This window comes from Pezoporus occidentalis, unplaced genomic scaffold, assembly GCF_034315485.1.
Source record: "Pezoporus occidentalis ecotype Australia unplaced genomic scaffold, CSIRO_AGI_Poc_V1 ctg2, whole genome shotgun sequence".
Lineage (NCBI taxonomy): Eukaryota > Metazoa > Chordata > Aves > Psittaciformes > Psittacidae > Pezoporus > Pezoporus occidentalis.
The window spans coordinates 21,181,036-21,200,222 of NW_026913855.1; the positions used below are offsets into that span (position 1 = coordinate 21,181,036).

Sequence of the window (19,187 nt, forward strand, 5' to 3'; positions counted from 1 at the left end):
CCAGTGACATAGGGTAATAGGCACAAACTGAAACACAAGAAATTCCAGTTAAACATAAGACAGAACTTTTTGGCTCTAAAAGTTACTACATGCTGGAACAGATTGCCAGGAGAGCAAGATACTTAAAATGCAACCAGACACAGGCCTGAGCAACCTGCTCTAGTTGACCCTTTGTGCAGGGGTGGGATTGAATTATGTGAACTCCAGAGGTCCCTTCTCTGTGATACAGAACAGAGAAATCTAAACCATGACCTGTTTGCTTAATTGCCACATAAATGATTTTGCAGTTACCTGTTTTATGAATAAGTACATCTTATGTCCAAATAATTCTGTATAACAGACCTGTCCTCATTTTCTCACACCTGGTTAACATTTGTTATCTACAAACTTTTACCAAGCTTTCCCTCAAATAATCAAATATAATAAGTGACATTTGGCTAAGAACCTGTTTCTGTAGAAGCATACTGAAAACCCATACCTGTTCATTAAAAGAGAGCTTTTCACTCATTTAATAATTACATTAATGAAAACACAGATGTGAATTTGGAATAACAGCCCTTAAGAATAAGCAAGCAGTTGCCTGCTTCTGCTAAGATGCATGTGGCAAGCAGGTGTTTGTACCCAAAGGAAACCACCAGCTCCCAAAAGTGTGTATTGAAGACATGTAGAGCCATGAACTCAAAAAAGATACAGCATCACCAAAGAATTTTCTGTCCCTTAGAACAGTTGCACAGGCTCACCACTTTAATAGGTGCAGGACTTAGCAGGTCAAACTGAAGCGGAACTACTAAATCTGCTAGCCATGGCACCTGCGATAGGAAGCAATATATCTGTTATTTTCAGGGATAATATTTTGCTCCATCTGCAGAACTTCAGACAGTTCCTGGTTGTCTTCTAGAGCACACTGCAACCACAACGCTCCAACTGAGTCAAGCTTAGTGCACAAAGAGAATTTTCTGTTCCTTCACCTTTCCAGACGATGCAACAAAATGAATGTTTTGCAGTTGTGAAAAAGCCAAACAGCAAAGTGAAAGCGCATTGAATAGCTTTGTCCAGCAGTAAACTAGACAAGTTATATTTATGCCTCCCTGAAAAATGAAAAAAAAGAAGATACAAACGCACATGGGCATACCACAAACAGCACTGAAAGCAGCATAGCAGTGGTAACTTTGTTCCAGTACATAGCTCATATTCACCATCTCTGCACTGCTCAGCAGAATTGTGTGGTTTAAAGTAAGGTCAACTCTACAGCTTGTTTTACTCCCTCATCCCAGACACTATAAAGGTTATAAGTAACCACATGAGTCTGCCTGGAAAGAAACTTATTTATTCCAAACCCAGGAAAAAAAACAAAACAACAAAAAAACAACACAAAACCCCCAGGGAAACAGCCTCTCTCTGCAGCCCAGGCCTGTGTCTCAGAGAAGGGCTGGGAAAGTCCTCCTCCTTCTCCTCCCTGGACATCACATGCCCTTCACCCATGGCAAGGCTGGGAAGGGAATAGAAAGTGCCAAGTGTTAAGGTGCTGAGAAGTTCTTGATGTTTCTAGCCTCTCAAGTGCTGTTGGCCTGCTCCTGCTCGAAGAGGGCCATGGCTAAATGTGAGCGGGATGCAAGTCCTTCCAAGTTACTAAGCACACAGCGGTGGTATAGCTCCTCATTAAGCCGGGGATTGCAGCTCCTCAGTGCGTATTTCTGCACTAACCCTGGCTCCACAGCCCTGAATAGGTGCAGACCAGAATAGTGTAGGAAGACATCAAACACCTCCATGCTTTCCAGCACCTCATCTCGGTCTAAGATATCAGCTGCTAGCTTTGTACGTGCTGTCATGTAGTCAGAATTATAAAAACAGGCCTCGACAAAGGAATGTCTGTCAAAATGTCCATCCCTCAGGAAGTCAGTGGTGGAGGAAGCAGTCTGCTCACCACGGTACACCAATGCAGGGTTGAACTCTTGGAAGTGCACTGGGAAAAAGACCTGCCAATTACTGATAGTATTCATGCGGCAGCGGTTCAGGAACTCCATGTTGATTTCTGTCCAGACACTGGCCAAGAAGAACAGTGTATCCACAGGGTGCTTCTTTGAGACTATATCCATGAGTTTCACTTGTGATGGCACCTCAGTTTTAACACTAATCCAGGGGATTTTAACTTCTGCATAGCGTTTCTCCAGCTCTCCTACCATGGCTTTGACTCCAGCAAAAACATCCACCTGACTGACACGCTGGGCATCATACGGATGGTAGATGAAAAGCAAAGTCAGCAAGGCATTATCATGTGTGTCCAGTGTGTTCATAGCAAACATATCCAGGAAGTTTGCCACAAAATCCAGGTCCTGCACTGTCAAGGGAAGCACCAGTTGCACTCGTGTGGCCTCTGTCACATATGGCATGGGAATTATTTCCACCTTACTCAACGGTCGCACCAAGCTAACTCGTTTGGCCAGAACATGACTGTGGCCCTTCTGGGTTACTGCCTCCAGCAGTAGGTCCAGAGTATATTCCATGCCCCGTGTAGGGTCAAAACGCCGATAACCATTCAGCAACTGCCGCTTGCTGAAGCGGAGCAGAGGCTGGTAGCGACTGTTAAGTTGTTCAAGTGCAGACTCGATGATTTCACTAACATCTGCTTTGCTGGCTCCCAAGAGCTCACACTTGGGGGAGCCATCAGGACAGGAGAAGAGGTGCTGTTCAGTGAAGTAGTCCCAGCTGATTACCTCAAAACGTGACTTTGGAAGAAATGGAGCATTAATGCCCACAGGCCAAGTCAAGCCCACCTCACCTGCAGGGGTCAATGATGTCAGGTTCCTGATCTGCATCTGTGCAGAGAGAGAATGAATACTGATCCCTAACCACTCTCAAAGAGATCCATTCCATCTCCCACCCAGGCCTGCCTCACCACCTAGAACGGTATCTTGGTAGTATCACACCAGTAGTTTTGGATAACATGGTGTCAGAAGTGCTATTTCTGAGACACAGGACTATATCCTGTGTGGGGCTGACAAGTCACACCTGCAACCAGAAGAGACACTCTTCCTTCACGGTATTGAAAGAAAAGGAGACCTGTTTGGTCAAGGAGTCTGCAGATATCCCTCACCACTTACCTGGAGGTCCTGGATCTCCTGGTAGGCTCTGTCAAGCTGGATCCTGCTGAAGTGCTTGTGCAGCCTGTACATCAAGGTCATGTCAGAAACAGGGTGCACAGCAAGAGCTGTTTGGAACTCCTCTTCTTCCTCCTTCTCTGGCTCAGTATTTTTGGCCAGTTCATAGGTGTGATAATTCTGGCCCTGAAGTGGACAAGAGCCAGAAAAGACTGGCATGGAACTCAAGTTCACAGAGAAGCATTCCCTCACCCCAGACATGCATCTGCCCCTCTTATCAATGCTGACTGCAGCACCCAGAGACAAAAATGTCAGAGTTGTCATCTCCCCTCACCGCCCCCCACTCCCCCCCCATATGCCCCCTTCCTTCTTGGTACCAGTGTGCCCTTTATCCGACCTCCAAAAAACCTGGGGATTAGCATCTGCTACTAGGCTGAAAATAACCGTATGTGCTCTCTCTCCCACATCTCAGCTTTGATTACAGGTTTCTCCCCAATGCTGCCCTACCACACAGTCCTTTCTTACCCTAACTCATATCAGAGGCTTAAGGAAAGGCCCCTTTGCTATGCAGGGGGGAACTAGTAAGAGCATGGGTTCTGGCAGGCTTAGCTAACACAAAGCCCCAAGAAGGGAGGTAGTACCTGGAGCTGGGAAACACAGGTGATGCCAAGGAAATCAATGATGCACCGTCCCAGCCACTCATCTGGCCGCACACTAAGGATCTCATTGCGACAGCTGTCCAGGTGCGGACGAAGCTTAAGCAGCAGGCTGCGGGAGATCAGGTAGCCAAAGCCACCATGACAATAGCGGGCCTGCTCATCCCCCCCGATAAACTCCTCTGCTCGGCCCAGGTAGACATCTTGGTTAATACTTAGGTGTGTCACCAGAGCCTTGACCTGGTCAGCCTGGGCATAGGTGTCATCCTGCATGATGTAGAACCAGTCATAGTCAGAACCAAAATGCTGATGGATATAGTTCATGGTCTCATACATGAGCCAAATGGGACGCTCATCCCCATGGGCCACCAGCACCATGCCATGAGGCACCTTGGCACTGCGCAACCCTGTGAAGTACAGCAGGCGAGAGAAGTGATGGGCTACTGTCTTGTTCACTGCCACTGCCAATGTATTCAGGGTAGCCTTGGATGTCAGCACAGCCACAAACAGTCTTTCATGGAATCCCAATTCTGTCTGGATGTAGCGAGTTCTGTAATGGAAGGACACACCTACATGGCAAACAGCTGCATGACAAAAATCAAAGACTTATAGAATCAGAGAATGGTTTGGAAAGGACCTTAAGATCATCTAGTTCCAGTACCCCTGCAATAGGCAGGGATGCCTCCCACTGGAACAGGCTGCCCCAAGCCTTGTCCAACCTGGCCTTGAACAATTCCAGGGATGGAGCATTCACAACTTCCTTGGGCATCCTTTTTCAATGCCTCACCACTCTCACAGTAAATAATTTCTCTCTTATATCTAACTTAAATCTCCTATGCTTCAGTTTAAGCACATTACTCCTTGTCCTATCACTACAGTCCCTTATGAACAGTCCCTCTCCAGCAACCTTGTAGGCCCCATTCAGATACTGGAAGGCTGCTATGAGGACTCCACGCAGCCTTCTCTTCTCCAGGCTGAAGACCCCAAATTTTCTCAGCCCGTCTTTGTAGAGGAGGTACTCCAGCACCCTTATCATCCTTGCAGCCCCCTCTGGACTTGCCCCAACAGCTCCATGTCCTTATGTTGAGGACACCAGAACTGTACATCGTACTCCAAATGGGGCCTCATGAGAGCAGAGGGGCAGGATCAACCTTCAACCTGCCGGTCACACTTCTTTTCATGTGGCCCAGGACACGGTTGGTTTCTGGGCTGTAAGTGCACATTAATGGGTCATGGTTAACTTATCACTGACCAACACCCCCAACTGCTTCTCTGCAGGGCTGCTCTGAATTACTTCTCCACCCAACCTGTAGCTGTGCCGGGGTTTGCCCTGACTCAGGTGCAGGACCTTGCAATTTATTTGTTGAACTTCATGATATTTGCAAAATTTAGGCTAAGTCTTTATGCTGAAGTCTATCAGTGATGAAACAATTAAGCCTAGAAGTAGAGCTTTAAGAGACAATGCACTAGTAAAAAACATATTTTGTAAAAACACTTGCTTCCTTCAAGAAAAACACATTCTCACATCATTTATCCAAATTAGGAAATTGCTAGTGCAATTAAAACAAAGTACAGAGCTAACTATTTGCAAGTTACATGTTATCATTAATTGCTCAACATTCTCCTAATTAATAGGCTGGTTTAAAAAGTTTTGGAGAATAACTTAACATGTTCTATTAGACATGACCAATGAAAAAAGAAATATTCTCAATCTTCTTGGGTGCACTTATTACTTTAACAGCTTTTTAAAGCCTTCTCTTGCACCTCCCAGGAAACCATCTCAGCTGTTGCCTTGTTGTATAAAGCTATTACTACATATGGTACTTCAAATAGCATGTTCCACCTTGAACCTGTTAACTCACTGGAAGGTTTAGAACCCTCAGTACCACCCATATGTGATTGTTCTCTCTGCAGGAAAGCCTGGCCAGAAGAACATACTTTACCTGAGCACTTTTTTATAAGGCTTGTTGGGGTCTCTGTAGTACGGAACAATCCTAGGCCTGAAGTCCTCATGGCCCGGACCCAGCCTTCCATCTGCAACCTCCGGAAGGGCTCCGCCAGCGAGGGGCCCGGGACGGCCGACCCCCCCAAGGCACTGGTCCTCACCACCGCTCTGGCTCCACGAAGCGCGCAGAAGGCTCAGGCTGCAGCCAAGGGAGAGGCCCAGGACGAGCGGCAGCACGGGCCGCAACGCGGCCAGCAGCGCAGCCAGGCGCATGGCGGCGTCCAGCCGCGGAGCGACTCGATCCGGGCGATGGCGGTCGCAGGCCCACTACGGCCTGCGCGGGCTCACGGTGCCGCTCCAGCGCCCGGGAACCGGGCGGCCGCACGACATCTCCGGCGAGAGGCGTTCGGGCAGCACGAGTCAGTGGCGCCGAGTCTCCCTCACCTGCAGGCCGGCGGTGGCCGGTGTCTCCGTGCCGGGGTCGCAGGCTAAAGCGGTGGGTCCCGCCCGACCGCTCTCCCACCGCTGCCACCTCAGCCGCCTCATCGCAACCCGCACGCACTTCCGCTTCCCCTTTACGCTCTCCGTAGTGCCCTCGCCTCTATGGTACCACGAGGCCCCTCCCCGCGTGGATACGTCACCCGCCGGCGGGCGCGGGGCGCGCCGGGAGGCGCAGTGCGCGGGGGCCTGCTGCGCGCTGTGCTCCTGCTCCACGGACTCCGCTTCCCAGAGCAGCCGCGGAGCGCCCGGCGCGCGTGACGCTTCGCGCTCCGATTGGTCGCTGTTCCGGGGGTGGGCGGGGCGTGCGCACGCGGTAGCAGCTGTCCTGTTGCGACAGAAGGAAGGCACGGACCAGCCGGTGCGGGCCGGGGCGTGCGGCGCGGCGATTGGAGTCGAGGGGTGGGAAAGAGGAGTGGGTCTGGGCGGGCCAGGTTATGTTATGTTGGGTTGGGTTGGGCTGGGCTGGGCAGCGTGGCACGGCGAGGGCAGCCCAGCGGCCGGGCCGGCAGCCAGCGGTCAGGCCCGGCAGCGCCGCGTGCTCCGAGCCGGGGCGGGGAACGGGGGCGGGGCGATTCGGTGCGGGCCGGCGCGGCCTAACGGCGCCTGTCGCACCTCCTCCGCAGCCCCTCCGCCGCGCCATGCCCTCGGACCTGGCCAAGAAGAAGGCGGCCAAGAAGAAGGAGGCGGCCAAGGCCCGACAGCGGCCACGCCGCGCCGCAGAGGAGAACGGCGATGCTGGGACGGAGCCGCAGGAGGTCCGGCCCCCGGAGGCCAACGGAACGTCGCTGCCAGGTGAGAGGCTGCCCCTCCGTAACGACAGCCCCACTGCTCCGGGTGCTCCACACGGGCCCCCCTCCCCCGGTGGGGTCAGCCCGGCAGCGTCTGGCCGGACGCATGCGGTTGTGCCCAGGGCTCAGTGTATTGGGGTATCGGCTCCCTTCCAGACGAAATACCCCACGGGCGCGGGTAGCTGCCTGTGCTGGGGCAGCGGCGGCGTCCGACGTCTTGGCCGCTCTCTCCTTGAGCCGGCGGGACACCTCCGGCAGTTGCTGGTGGCTGTCCATGAGCTGCGCAGTGAAGGGTTTACCGGCCCTTGCTTGAGGCTGGCAAGGCAAAGGTAGAGGGTGCTGATGGTGTCTCTTTCTTCTCTCTCACGGAGACACTGTCCCGATTTCTCGTACTTGATGCCCAGACCTGTTTGGCTTTGGTTTTGTGGGGTTTGTTAGTTTAGTTTGGAGAGCTGTGGTTTGGGGTGTTTTTGTTTGGGTGGAGTTTTTTGTTGGTTTTTTTTTGGGGGGGGGGGAATGTTGTTTGGCTTTGGGGCTTTTTTTTGTTGTTGTTTTTAACTGTGGCAGGAACCACCGTAGTGCCTGAATTCTCACTGTTCTTACTGATACTGCTGTGAGCCTTTCTATTCATCCCTTTCTATTCATCCCTTTCTCTGGGACATACCTGGTTTGCAGAAACTAAGAGCCTGACAACCTTAATGAAAGAGACTTTGTCAACAAAGAGGTACTGACCTCCGTAAAGGAAACAGCCGAGGGAAAGCTTACACTGAGTTTATTTTCTGGCCGTACTTAGCCCACGCGGTAACCGGCAGGCTGTTGGGCGCACGGGCTTTTCTCGGGCTCAGCTCACGGTCCGTTGTTTCAGGAGGCATGGCGTGCGACACAGACCCAGGGCACTCCCGAGGGCCCCTTTCCTTGCCGAGCGCCCTCGTGGTCCCCAGGCACGCTCCAGAGCACCGGTGCTGGCGGGACCGGGTCACGGGCCAGACCCAGCCGATGCCTGGCGCGACTGCGGCCCGATCCCGCGCCGCCGGCTGCGGGCGGAGACTCGGGCCCGCCCGGACCGAGCCGGCCAATACCGGCGGCTGCCTCGGCGCATCTGCATACTGCCTTCCTATTGGTGGGGCTGGGGAGCAGCGGCCTGGCCCTCCCGTCCACCGTCCCGGTGAGAGGATACGGCCGGCGGCACCGGTCAGGGCAAGCGGGGCAGCAGCTGGTGGGTCTGGCTGCTGAAGAGCAGAGGTCGGCGGTCAAGGATTGTGGTGTGCTTATCTGGTTTGCTTCTTACGGTCTGCCTGCACTGCCCGTGCTTTCAGAGAAGGTCCTGCATCAGTGCGGCTAACAGTTCTGCTCCCTCTTGGTTAAGGCACTTGATAATAGCGATTTTGCTGAGTGAGTTGTTCTGCCAGAAGTGCTGGATGCTAACAGCCAGGGTGCTCTTCTTCACTGGCTTCAACACAAACTGTCTGGACCCCAGGCCTCATCTCTGGGCAGGTGGAGTATTTCTGAGATCATTAGTGCCCTTCTTCAAAATGGCAGTGGCTCACCAAGGAATGGAAATCAGTCTGTAACTCAGGGCAGCAACTGATGAAAAGGAAAGATTCGTATACTGTAGGAGGAAATGAAGAGGGGGACATGCATATGTACATACTAGCTTCTAAAAAAAAAATGGTAGGACCTGTTCCAGTACTGCTGCTTTTTTTGTCCTCTCAACTTTCCCTTCATTTATTTCCTATCCAAGTTTTCTTTTGGCCAGCTCTTTCCTTAAGCTTGCAAAGCAATACTTTGTAAGTTCTCTTCCCACCCCAGTCCTTCCAGCGATGGGGTTTAGTCGCAGTCCTGTTATTTGGATAACAGGCTGGCTGTTCTGGCTGCTCATTTAGTTCTATTGGTCATATTTTATTTTGGAGAGCAGGTGGAAGTTCCTGTTATATCCTGTATATCCATCTGCTAAGCTGAAAAATGAGTGTCATTGCATCTGAGCCTCCTCAACATTTCTGTAGAAAGGGGGGCATGAGAATTCTTTTTTTGATCCTGGGCCTATTGATACAGAGGCTTGTGGCTTCCCTTGTGCTGGTAAATCAATAACACTTCTTGTTTGTCTCTGCATATAGAGGTGGATGCTCTTACAAAGGAACTGGAGGATTTTGAATTAAAGAAAGCCGCTGCCCGTGCCGTGACAGGAGTGCTGGCCTCCCATCCCAACAGTACTGATGTGCACATCATTAACCTCTCGCTGACCTTCCATGGCCAGGAGTTGCTCAGTGATACAAAACTCGAGCTGAACTCCGGAAGGCGCTATGGCCTTATTGGACTCAATGGGATTGGTAAGCTGTGGGGCACAGTGCCATGGGGTTTTTGGAGCTTGGGGAAGATGCCATACTGCTGAAAAGCTGGTCATAAATGCTGGGAACAATAAAGCAGGCAGTTAGGCAGTCATGGCTGGGACATGGTAGTTTCCATTCTCCCATCTCCCCACCCAGGAAGAGGAATTGCTAGGATGCTGGTGGAAGTATGAGGTTACATTCTGGCTTTGGACTGTGCATTTGAACTTGTTTCTGTGGGGAGTTGGGTGAGATGTCTGGGCTTCGTGAATCTGCCTGATTCCTGTGTTCCTTAAATCCAGGCAGGGGCTGAACTGCAGTGGTTTCCAAAGAGCTTCTTCATGTCTCAGTCCTGTCCTTGGGGTGGTGAGCTTTTGCTGGGAGGGCAGCTGTCGCAGCAAGGCAGTAAGCTCTAGTGTGTCTCCAGTTCTGGCCTCTTGGGCAAGAAATTCCCAAGGGTTTTTTTTGGAGTTGGAAAGGAAGGCAGTCAATGGGATCTGACTGCGTCTCGTTTATTTCTCTGTGACATTATAACTCAGTGAATCCAACAATTAATTGCTGAGTATCTTTGCACACAGGGAAATCCATGCTTTTGTCAGCTATTGGAAAACGGGAAGTGCCCATCCCAGAGCATATTGACATCTATCACCTGACGCGAGAGATGCCTCCCAGTGACAAGACCCCTCTACAGTGTGTGATGGAGGTGGATACAGAGAGGGCCATGTTAGAACGAGAAGCGGAACGTCTGGCTCATGAAGATGGTAAAGCTTCTTTGAGTCCCAAGGGACGTCTCCTTCATTTCCCTCCCCACTGAAGAAGAGGTTTTATTTGGGTTCCTTGGCAGAGTTTTTATATGTTACAATACCTCTTTCCCCCAGCTGCCCTGTACTAGTTGAAAAGTCCTGTGGGGTTGCACTTCTTTGAATGAAATTAATCTGTGCAGCTTCTTAAGAAGTGTCTCAGGCTTAGGAATGGAGGGGGCTGAATAGTAGTAAAGCAGATGGACTAAGAGCTTTCCTAGCTGTATAGAGGTGCAGCTGAGAGCCCTTTATTGGTAGAAGTGCTGACAGGCAGGCTCTCTTTCAGCGGAGTGTGAGAAACTCTTGGAGTTATATGAACGTCTGGAGGAGCTGGATGCTGACAAGGCAGAAGCACGAGCCTCACGTATCCTTCATGGTTTGGGGTTCAGCCCAGCCATGCAGCGGAAGAAGCTGAAGGACTTTAGTGGTGGCTGGCGAATGAGGGTGGCTCTTGCTAGGTGAGTGTTATACTGCCTGCTGCCTCCTGGGAGATTGCCTGCCTGCTCCTGGCTCTGCAGAGCCACATACACAGTTCTCAGAACTCAGAGCTGAGAGGCTTTGGGTTACCTGCATTTACCCTACACACATCTCCCCTCTCTTTTCAGAGCCCTTTTCATTCGGCCTTTCATGCTGCTGCTAGATGAGCCCACAAACCACCTTGACCTGGATGCCTGTGTGTGGTTGGAGGAAGAGCTGAAAACGTAAGCATGAAGGAGTTTGCTGTTTCATGTTGTGCTTTTCCGCTGGAACGTCTTGTCTGCCCATGAGCAAGCGCTACCGTAATAACTATCTATGGTTCTTGTGGCTACGTAATTATTGCAATACCAGAGACACCTTTCTATGCTTGTTGCTACATTTATCTGTGGAAGGGTTCTTGATACAGATTTTACAGATTTGGAGCAGAGCAAGTCATAGTATGCCTGATAGATGATAGTCTGTACCAAGGTGGAAATAAGCAGCAGAGGCTGAAACTTCTTAGAGGTGTGATGCCAGTGGTGTCAGTTGCATCAGTAGCACTAGTCGTCTACCAGATGGGTGGCCAGCTCTTGTCTCTGTGAACATGTGCGAGGGCTTTCTTATGGTGAGCAGTGTTTTAACACAGTGGAGGATGTTTGTAGTATTTGCATGCTGCAGCTGGTTGTAGCTGCTTTACTCCAGATTTCCCAGAGCATCTCCAAGGCTGTTATCTTTTTATTCTAAATCCGATTGTAGGCAAGAGAGATCTGGTGCATGTAAATCCTTTGTCACCATCAAGGCCAACAAGCAAGAATTATTTTCCTGCCTTAATGTCAAATTAATAAGTTACATGGTGCCCTAGGTTCAAGCGGATCCTTGTGCTGATATCCCACTCCCAGGACTTCTTGAATGGTGTCTGCACCAACATAATCCACATGCACAACCGCAAACTGAAGTACTACACAGTGAGTAAACGGTGCCCTGTGCAACTGGCAAAAACAGAGGAGCTGTTTTCTGGATGTGTATTACTTTCCATGGTCTCTTTCTAGGGAAATTATGATCAGTACGTAAAGACGCGCTTGGAGCTAGAAGAAAATCAAATGAAGCGATTCCACTGGGAGCAAGATCAGATTGCCCATATGAAGGTATCTGCCTAGCTGCATGAACATCTTTATACCCATGCAGGTGGGCATTCCTGCACCTCCTCAACCTTGTTACTGTGGCTTTCAGCTAACTCTGTGTTTTGTTGCAGAATTACATTGCACGATTTGGTCATGGTAGTGCGAAGCTGGCCAGGCAGGCTCAGAGCAAGGAGAAGACCCTTCAAAAAATGATGGCTGCTGGCTTGACAGAGAGAGTTGTGAATGATAAGGTAGGATGAGACATGGGATTGCATCTGGAGATCAGTATTGGAAACATGGCCTAGATAAGTAGAGTGATCTTTAGCTGAGGCCAAGTTGGATGGGGCTTCGAGCAACCTAGTCTAGTGGAAGGTGTCCCTGCCTGGGGCAGAAGAGTTGGAACTAGATGAACATTAAGACCCCTTCCAGCCCAAACCATTCTATGATTCTGTGAGAGCGGGAATGGCTGGCATAACTGGGAGCAAGAATGATACACCCTTCCTGATGTGAAGGATGACTGTACTGAAGATAGTGTAATGCTGAAGAGGAGGAGTAATTTTCTAGGGAGAGAAGGGGATTTGTCATATCAATAAAGCTATTTTGCAGACACAGAAATCAGGAATGAATGTCTGAGGGTTGGAGAAGATGGGGAAGAATGCTTAGATCAATTTGTACTTGTTTGAAGAGAACAAGCCCAAATTTGCTTCAAGTGGAAAAAAATAGGGACTCTCATATCCAGTAAGTGAGCTTGCAGGCAACTAATCAGAATAAGTCTGGGTTGCTAGAGGGGCTTGGTGGCTTTGTCTGCAGGTGATGTCTGTAGTGACATACCAGAATAACTGGGTTGTCTCATGCTCCAGGGTCTCTTAACAAGTGGATATTCTGTGTTAACAGACTTTGTCATTCTATTTCCCATCCTGTGGGAAAATCCCTCCTCCTGTCATCATGGTGCAGAATGTCAGCTTCAAATACACCAAGGATGGGGTGAGTATGGGGAACGTGCATGTGTTGTATGGAGATTTCTCGTGTACCTGCCTTGTTTGGGAGTATAAGGCTTTTGGCTAAGCTTTCTGATCGGGCTGCAGCATGAATGACTAGTGGATCAAACTTCTTGTCAGCGTTAATGCTAAGTCTTCTGAGGACAGAGTATTACAGGTGGAACATGGAGGTTCTGGGTAGTAGTGGAAAAGTATATGTGTCATGATTTTTGTGGTTCGCAGCCATGGATCTATAACAACCTGGAGTTTGGGATTGACCTGGATACCCGTGTAGCTCTTGTTGGACCCAATGGAGCTGGAAAGTCAACACTGCTGAAACTGCTCACAGGAGAGGTATGCTCCCCACATTGTTTACTCTGTTCTGGACCTTGATTCTTGGGGTGGTCTTCAATGAAGCTGCATTTATTTGCCAGAGCACCACAGTCAGGCCTTGGAAGTTCTAAGATCATGCTGCAGTATCTCACATTATCTGTGCAGGCTGCCTCCTCTGTGCCACAGGAGAGATATCTGGATTCTGTATTTCTGGCCTACAGCCAAAGGAGGGATTTTGTGGTGTAATGCTTCTATCTTCCTTTTCTAGCTGCTGCCCACAGATGGGATGATCCGCAAGCACTCACATGTGAAGATCGGTAGATACCACCAGGTATTTCCTACAGCAGCCACCAGGGACATGAACTGCTGAGGAAAAAGCTGTCAGGAATGAGGAATCTTGCCCCTCTGTTTCTGAGGCTTCTCCCACTGCTGCTTTTCTGTGCCTGGAGATGGGGGAAGGAACTGTTCCATTCCGTGAATGGGCTCTAGAGGCTTGCTGTGGTCCTTTCTGTTTAGCCTCTAGACTTTTACGGGAGAGATGGTTGCCTTGTGCTTGGTCGTGAACAAGCCTGCTATTCTGAAGCAGGACCCCTGCTCCTGAAATGGAGATTCCTTTCATAATAGTTTGCACAGTGGCTATGCTGTGAGGGGGTTTATTGGCTCATGTGTTCTGCTCAGCAGGTACAGAGGGCTTATAAGGGAGGGAAATACTTTTGGCCATGAAGTGGATGGCCTGCATAGCCTGAAGCTGACTTTTCTTCTTCTGTCAGCACTTGCAAGAGCAGTTGGATTTAGACCTCTCACCCCTGGAGTACATGCTGAAATGCTACCCAGAGATCAAAGAGAAGGAGGAGATGAGGAAAATCATTGGCAGATATGGTCTGACAGGGAAACAGCAGGTGAGTACAAGTGGTTGAGGTTTGCTTTTTTGCTCATGAGGGAAGTAAAGCTGTTGCATTTTCTGTTGCTCTATTGATGTCTGACAGTGTGATGCAGTATGCAGTATAGCGCACGACAGCATCAAAATGTTTTTTCCATCTCAGCTTTTGAAACTGGAGGAAAAAATAACTCATGGCTCATAGGAACTTTCTTCGCATTGCAGCTCTATGTGGGTTGGAGTGGGTGACCTCAGAATCTGGGTGAAAGGAAGACAAGTTGTGGCATAGACCTAGACTCGCATATTTTAATTGTAACTTGAACTAGTTTGTTTCTTATTACTGAGATGAATAGCAGGCAGAAATGCTAGAACACATTTTCAACTGGGAGTGGGTACCACTTTGCTCAAACAGGGTAGGATCACCAGCGGTGCTCTAAGTCTAAACATGACATGTTCCTGTATGATATACAGGAACATATGTATGTATGACAGGAGTTGTCCTCATCACTGCAATTCAGCGTTGATTTTTACGTTGTTCTCCATTTGTCACTCCAGAACTTGAGAGTAGTTTTATGGTTGTGTGAGTATGCACTGAACACTCGTCAGTTCTCAATTAACTGCCCTTTGGAACCTTTACCACAAGCTGGGTTTTGTGATGGACTCTTCTCAGAAGTCCCTGGAATTCCCTTGTTCTGCTGGTGAGAGAAGCTTAGTCTAGGTGTAAGACTGACTAGACTTTGTCCTCTTGTGTCATGTAGCTGCTAGAAACACAGTGAGATCTGAGTATCCTGTGGTCAGGGTGGAAGTGTGTAAGCTTCCCTGCAGAGCTCCAAACAGTGTCTGTGTTTGTCAGGTGAGTCCCATTAGGAACCTCTCTGATGGGCAGAAGTGTCGTGTGTGCTTTGCGTGGCTGGCCTGGCAGAATCCTCACATGCTTTTCCTGGATGAGCCCACCAACCACTTGGACATAGAAACAATAGATGCTCTGGCAGATGCTATTAATGACTTTGAAGGAGGAATGATGCTTGTCAGCCATGACTTCAGACTCATCCAGCAGGTAAGAAAAGTAGTGAATTTTGTCAGAGCACCTTTCTAACATTCTAAGTAATTAATTAAACTGGGTGTTTTCAACCGACTCATCCCAAGATGATGTGTGAATGAAAGGAATCTCTGGACATGATTCCTTTGCCATGTTCATGTGAAATAGTTGCTGAGGTAGCCTAGAAACACATTAGGTACTGGAAAAAAAAAACCAAACCAACAAAACCCTAGAAGTAAAGAATAATTTAAATGGCAGTGACACTATAGAGGCCTTAACTAGGTGTTCTTAAATGATACTGGAGTAGTTCTAGCACAGTAATTTATTGCTCAGTCTGCACAGGCAAAGGAAATTGCACCACGTACACACAAATATCAAGTGCTGATTTATCAGCTATAGCTTTATCTGCAAGTTCAGGTGTAATTTTATTTTTCAGTGTGTTACATGCAAGTAGTTCACTTAAAGAACTACTTTTTTTTTTTTTCCCTTCAATGCCCAGTTGAGCAGGAAAGGCTTTCCTCCTGTTGTGGTTTAAGCCCAGTGAGCCACACAGCCGCTTGCTCACTCCCCCACTTTCCTCCCCCCCAACTCCTGGAGGGATGGGGAGGAAAATCGAAAGAATGTAACTCCCACGGGTTGGGATAAGAACAGTCCAGTAACTAAGGTATAACACAAACCACCAATAATAATAATGATAAAGGAAATAACAAGCAAAGAGAATACAACCGCTCACTACCCTCTGACCAATACCCAGCCCGACCAAGCAGTGCTCTAACTCTTCTGGGTAACTGGCCCCAGTTTCTATACTGGACATGCTGTGCTGTGGTTTGGAATATCTCTTTGGCTAGTTCAGGTCAGGTGTCCTCTCTCTGCTTCCTCCTGGCTTCCCCTCCTCCCTGGCAGAGCATGAGAATCAGAAAGTCCTTGGTCAGAGTAAACATTACTGAGCAGCAACTGAAAACATCGGTGTTATCAGCACTGTTCCCAGGCTGAAAGTCAAAACCACAGCACTGCACCAGCTACTAAGGAGAAAAATGACTGCTACTGCTGCTGAACCTAGGACACCTCCTTAGTCCATGAACAAAAAAAAAATGTTGAGGAATCAAGGATTTTTAGTTCTAGAATCTTGTATAAATATGCAGAAAACACCAGGTAAGATATTTCACTACAGGTATTTTTCTTTGGTAGTTGAAGTGTGAAGTGTGAAACCCTAGCCCTAACCCTAACTCTTTTCTTACCATACTTCAGACAGTAGATTTTGGATAATTTTATAACTTTGGTAAAATTATTAAATGCTGCACTGTAAACCTCTCCTGTGCTTGCTTTCAGGTTGCACAGGAGATCTGGGTCTGTGAGAAGCAGACAATCACAAAGTGGCAAGGCGACATCCTCTCCTACAAGGAACATCTCAAGTCAAAGCTGGTGGGTGAGGATCCGCAGCTCACCAAAAAGACCCACAACATGTGAGCTCTAGAGCAGTCGGTCAGATGCTCACTGTGGAGACTGACAGTGGCCAATGTGACTCGCCCATCTGCCGACTGGAATGGGACTCTGCTGCTATCTCTGGCTGTGTTCTAGGATTGCTGCAATACTGCTTCCCCTTGACTTGCCTTGCACCTCTGTATCTGGACAGATCTCTTCTCTCCTGATCTGGCTACATTTGGGCAACCGTTTCCATATTTAGATGATGTCCCATCTGAGCCGGGCCTTGGAATCTAATGATCTCAGATCACGGCAGTGGCAGTTAGGTTGTCTGAGCTGCAGTGATACAGAAGTGGAGACCCCAGCCCAGCTTCTCCTGCCTCTTCCTTCCCAATTTCTGCTTCAGTTTAGATACTTCACGTCAAACTCCTCTGGCCTTGGTTTGTTTTTAACTATTATTTAACAGTGTAATTAACAAATCTGCCTGAGAATCCACCAGTCAATAAAGAGGGAAGAACGCTCTTGTCTTGTGAGCCATAGTAGTTATTGGGGCATGCTGGGGCAGATCAGCTTGTGCTGAGTTTTAAGTGAGGATGCAGAGCTGTGTCTTCTGGGGTGAAGTTACTACCAAAGTTATGACCAGAACTCATGGGATCTATGAAGTGGTTAGTACTGAGCTCTGGAAGTACAGAGCAGTGAGTATGATCCTTAACCTAGGATACCTCTGATGATCCAGTGAACACTGTATTTTCCAGTTTGTGACAGAAGGGGGAGCAAGCCACACATGCATTCTGGACAGACAAAACTTCGAAGGATTCTGAAGATTGGCTGTTAGAAACAGAATTTAGATCTATAAAATACCAGTGTGTTTGTTGTCTGCAGCAGAATGGCTTAGGCGTGTGCTTTTTCCTTCACCTTGAATTGCATGGGTTGAATAATAAGACTCAATAATTTAGCATTTTTTGCACTATGAAGTTATTTGTTCCCTGGAGGTATAACTAAACAAGACTAATTGACTAAAGTTGGTTTATTTTTGTTCTTAATGGCAAATTTTTAGGAAAGTTTCAGACCTCACCCTCTGCCATAGAAGCTTCAATAAAATACAGTTTTCATTTCTTTTAACAAAACATACTAAAGAAAAATATAACAATCCAAATCCTATAAAATTCCTAGGATTGCGAGCTGTCATTTTAATTACTTCTGACACGTGACAGTGGCTGTACTGCTTATGTGAGGGGCTCGTGTAGCCTGGTAACCTGTTCCACCAGTACACGTCAGCAGGCAAATTGAAGAATAGGACAAATATGGAGTAATTGTGCTCACTCTCTTGCAGTACTTTCTCAGATGCCAGCTATCCGTGGATCTTACTTTTTGAGTAAAGCATTTCCTTGGGTTTTTTTTCCAACTAAACCATCCAAGTTGTGACTGCTGCTATAGAAGTGCTGCAGATCATCCACAGGATGAATGTCACAATGGGACCTGCCTCCAGTAGACAGTGCAGAACATCAGGTTTTTCAGTGGGTTTAGCAATGATCTGAGGGGTGAAGTATTATTTTTGAGGAAATAATGCAGGTTAGTATAAATGCTGTTCAAGTTCTGCAGAAAAGGCTAGATTGCATTGAAAAGTTTCAGAGTGTAGTACTCAGAAGTTAACAGACAGTGAAGAGTAAAAGCAGCCCACACATAAGTAATTACTGTAAAGGCTGATTGGTGTCACAAAAGTTGAAACAAGAATAGATGAATGCATGTCTTTGTTCTGCTCTCTAGGTTTTAGAAAGATGTTGGTGACTTGGAAAGGGTTGCAAAGTAGCTATGAGAATGGTGAGGTCATGAAGGCCTGCCTGAGGTTAGAGCTGTTCATTCTGCTCTTCCTGATTCTTGTCAAACATTTGGCAACAACTCTAATCTCTCCATTTCAGATTAGTAATTGAGAGCCATGGTGGCAATAATAAATCTAGGATAAAACCTTACACTGAGTTCTTTGGGAATACTAAATCCTGAGAAGTGCATGGGAACATTGACAGCCAGCATGATGGACAGTAGTTTGAGAATATTTCTAGCTGTGTTAGCTGTCTGCTGCTACAAAACACGAGGAATTTCTCAGTTGCAGACAGGTCTCTGAGTTAGCAAACAAGGACCAGAGGTACATACATGTTCAAAGCAAAAGTAGCTGTAACTGCACTAGAGGTCACAATAGGCTAAGACTTGTAAAATGAAGTATATATTCATACATGCCATATCAGTCTGTTATTTCAGACTTGGTTTAAGCCTGTTCTATGCTGACAGTTTGTAAGACTGCACTGAAGCAGCTGTGGCAGGTATATGGCCTGTAGTCCTGATGTCTGTGAGAGAGACAGCCACTAGCTGGGCAGTGGCATTTTGAACTGTTTGAGCTAGGCCTTTTCTGGTCGTGCAGAAAAGCAAAACTGTATCTAGCTGCTAGGATGGTCATTTCTGTGAAAGAAGTGGCCTCGAGCCTCTACAGCGTTACTCTTGCTTCAAGTCTAAAAGTGACACAGCCACAGCCAGAAGTGGCAGGTATTACATCAAGTGCAAGGTTGTGGGATTCCCTTGTCTTTGTGTTGTGACTCGATCCATAAAGTACAAAAACATCACAAGGATGAGTCAAGATGAGCACACGGCTTCCGCACTGAGCAGCCTCTAGCACATGCAGTCTAGGGAAGCGGTGGTAATTCCCCAGTCTGGGAGTACAGATTTGACCATACTGCTCACTGGATGAGCCTCTGCCCTTGCTATTTAATGGCTCCTTGTGCTTAGTGCTGAGTGACCAGTCACTGCTCCTTCTCCACAAAGGGCTTTCTTCTAACTAAAGATTTTGTCAAAAAAAAC

At 48.2% G+C, this 19,187-nt stretch overlaps 2 protein-coding genes across 3 annotated transcripts; one reads left to right on the forward strand and one right to left on the reverse strand.

Moving 5' to 3' along the window:
* Positions 1–1,311: 1,311 nt before the first annotated feature.
* On the reverse strand, positions 1,312–6,326 carry CHPF2 (chondroitin polymerizing factor 2). Its single transcript, XM_062618137.1, has 4 exons — positions 5,698–6,326; positions 3,740–4,304; positions 3,102–3,284; positions 1,312–2,816 (listed from the first exon to the last, which is right to left on the reverse strand). Exons 1-4 carry the CDS (start codon positions 5,970–5,972, stop codon positions 1,554–1,556), a joined length of 2,286 nt encoding a protein of 761 aa, XP_062474121.1. The 5' UTR covers positions 5,973–6,326; the 3' UTR covers positions 1,312–1,553.
* Positions 6,327–6,414: 88 nt separating this feature from the next.
* ABCF2 (ATP binding cassette subfamily F member 2) lies at positions 6,415–16,855 on the forward strand. Of its 2 annotated transcripts, XM_062618156.1 has the most exons (15): positions 6,415–6,558; positions 6,824–6,992; positions 9,103–9,315; positions 9,891–10,073; positions 10,399–10,570; positions 10,718–10,813; positions 11,431–11,533; positions 11,618–11,713; positions 11,821–11,940; positions 12,584–12,673; positions 12,910–13,020; positions 13,268–13,330; positions 13,770–13,898; positions 14,730–14,933; positions 16,245–16,855. In XM_062618156.1, exons 2-15 carry the CDS (start codon positions 6,839–6,841, stop codon positions 16,380–16,382), a joined length of 1,872 nt encoding a protein of 623 aa, XP_062474140.1. In that variant the 5' UTR covers positions 6,415–6,558; positions 6,824–6,838; the 3' UTR covers positions 16,383–16,855. The 2 variants fall into 2 exon arrangements, with proteins under 2 accessions (XP_062474140.1, XP_062474141.1); XM_062618157.1 differs by lacking the exons at positions 6,415–6,558; positions 13,268–13,330 and having other exon boundaries at positions 6,709–6,992.
* The last annotated feature ends 2,332 nt before the right edge of the window (positions 16,856–19,187 follow it).

Coding starts and splice junctions, on each gene's coding strand:
- ABCF2 (XM_062618156.1), top strand. CDS start 6,839: ATGCCCTCGGACCTGGCCAAGAAGAAGGCGGCCAAGAAGAAGGAGGCG. Junction 10,814..11,430: donor TTGGAGGAAGAGCTGAAAAC/GTAAGCATGAAG, acceptor ATGGTGCCCTAG/GTTCAAGCGGATCCTTGTGC. Junction 11,714..11,820: donor ATCAGATTGCCCATATGAAG/GTATCTGCCTAG, acceptor GTTTTGTTGCAG/AATTACATTGCACGATTTGG.
- CHPF2 (XM_062618137.1), bottom strand. CDS start 5,972: ATGCGCCTGGCTGCGCTGCTGGCCGCGTTGCGGCCCGTGCTGCCGCTC. Junction 4,305..5,697: donor CCTTATAAAAAAGTGCTCAG/GTAAAGTATGTT, acceptor CTTCCATTACAG/AACTCGCTACATCCAGACAG. Junction 3,285..3,739: donor CCTGTGTTTCCCAGCTCCAG/GTACTACCTCCC, acceptor TGTCCACTTCAG/GGCCAGAATTATCACACCTA.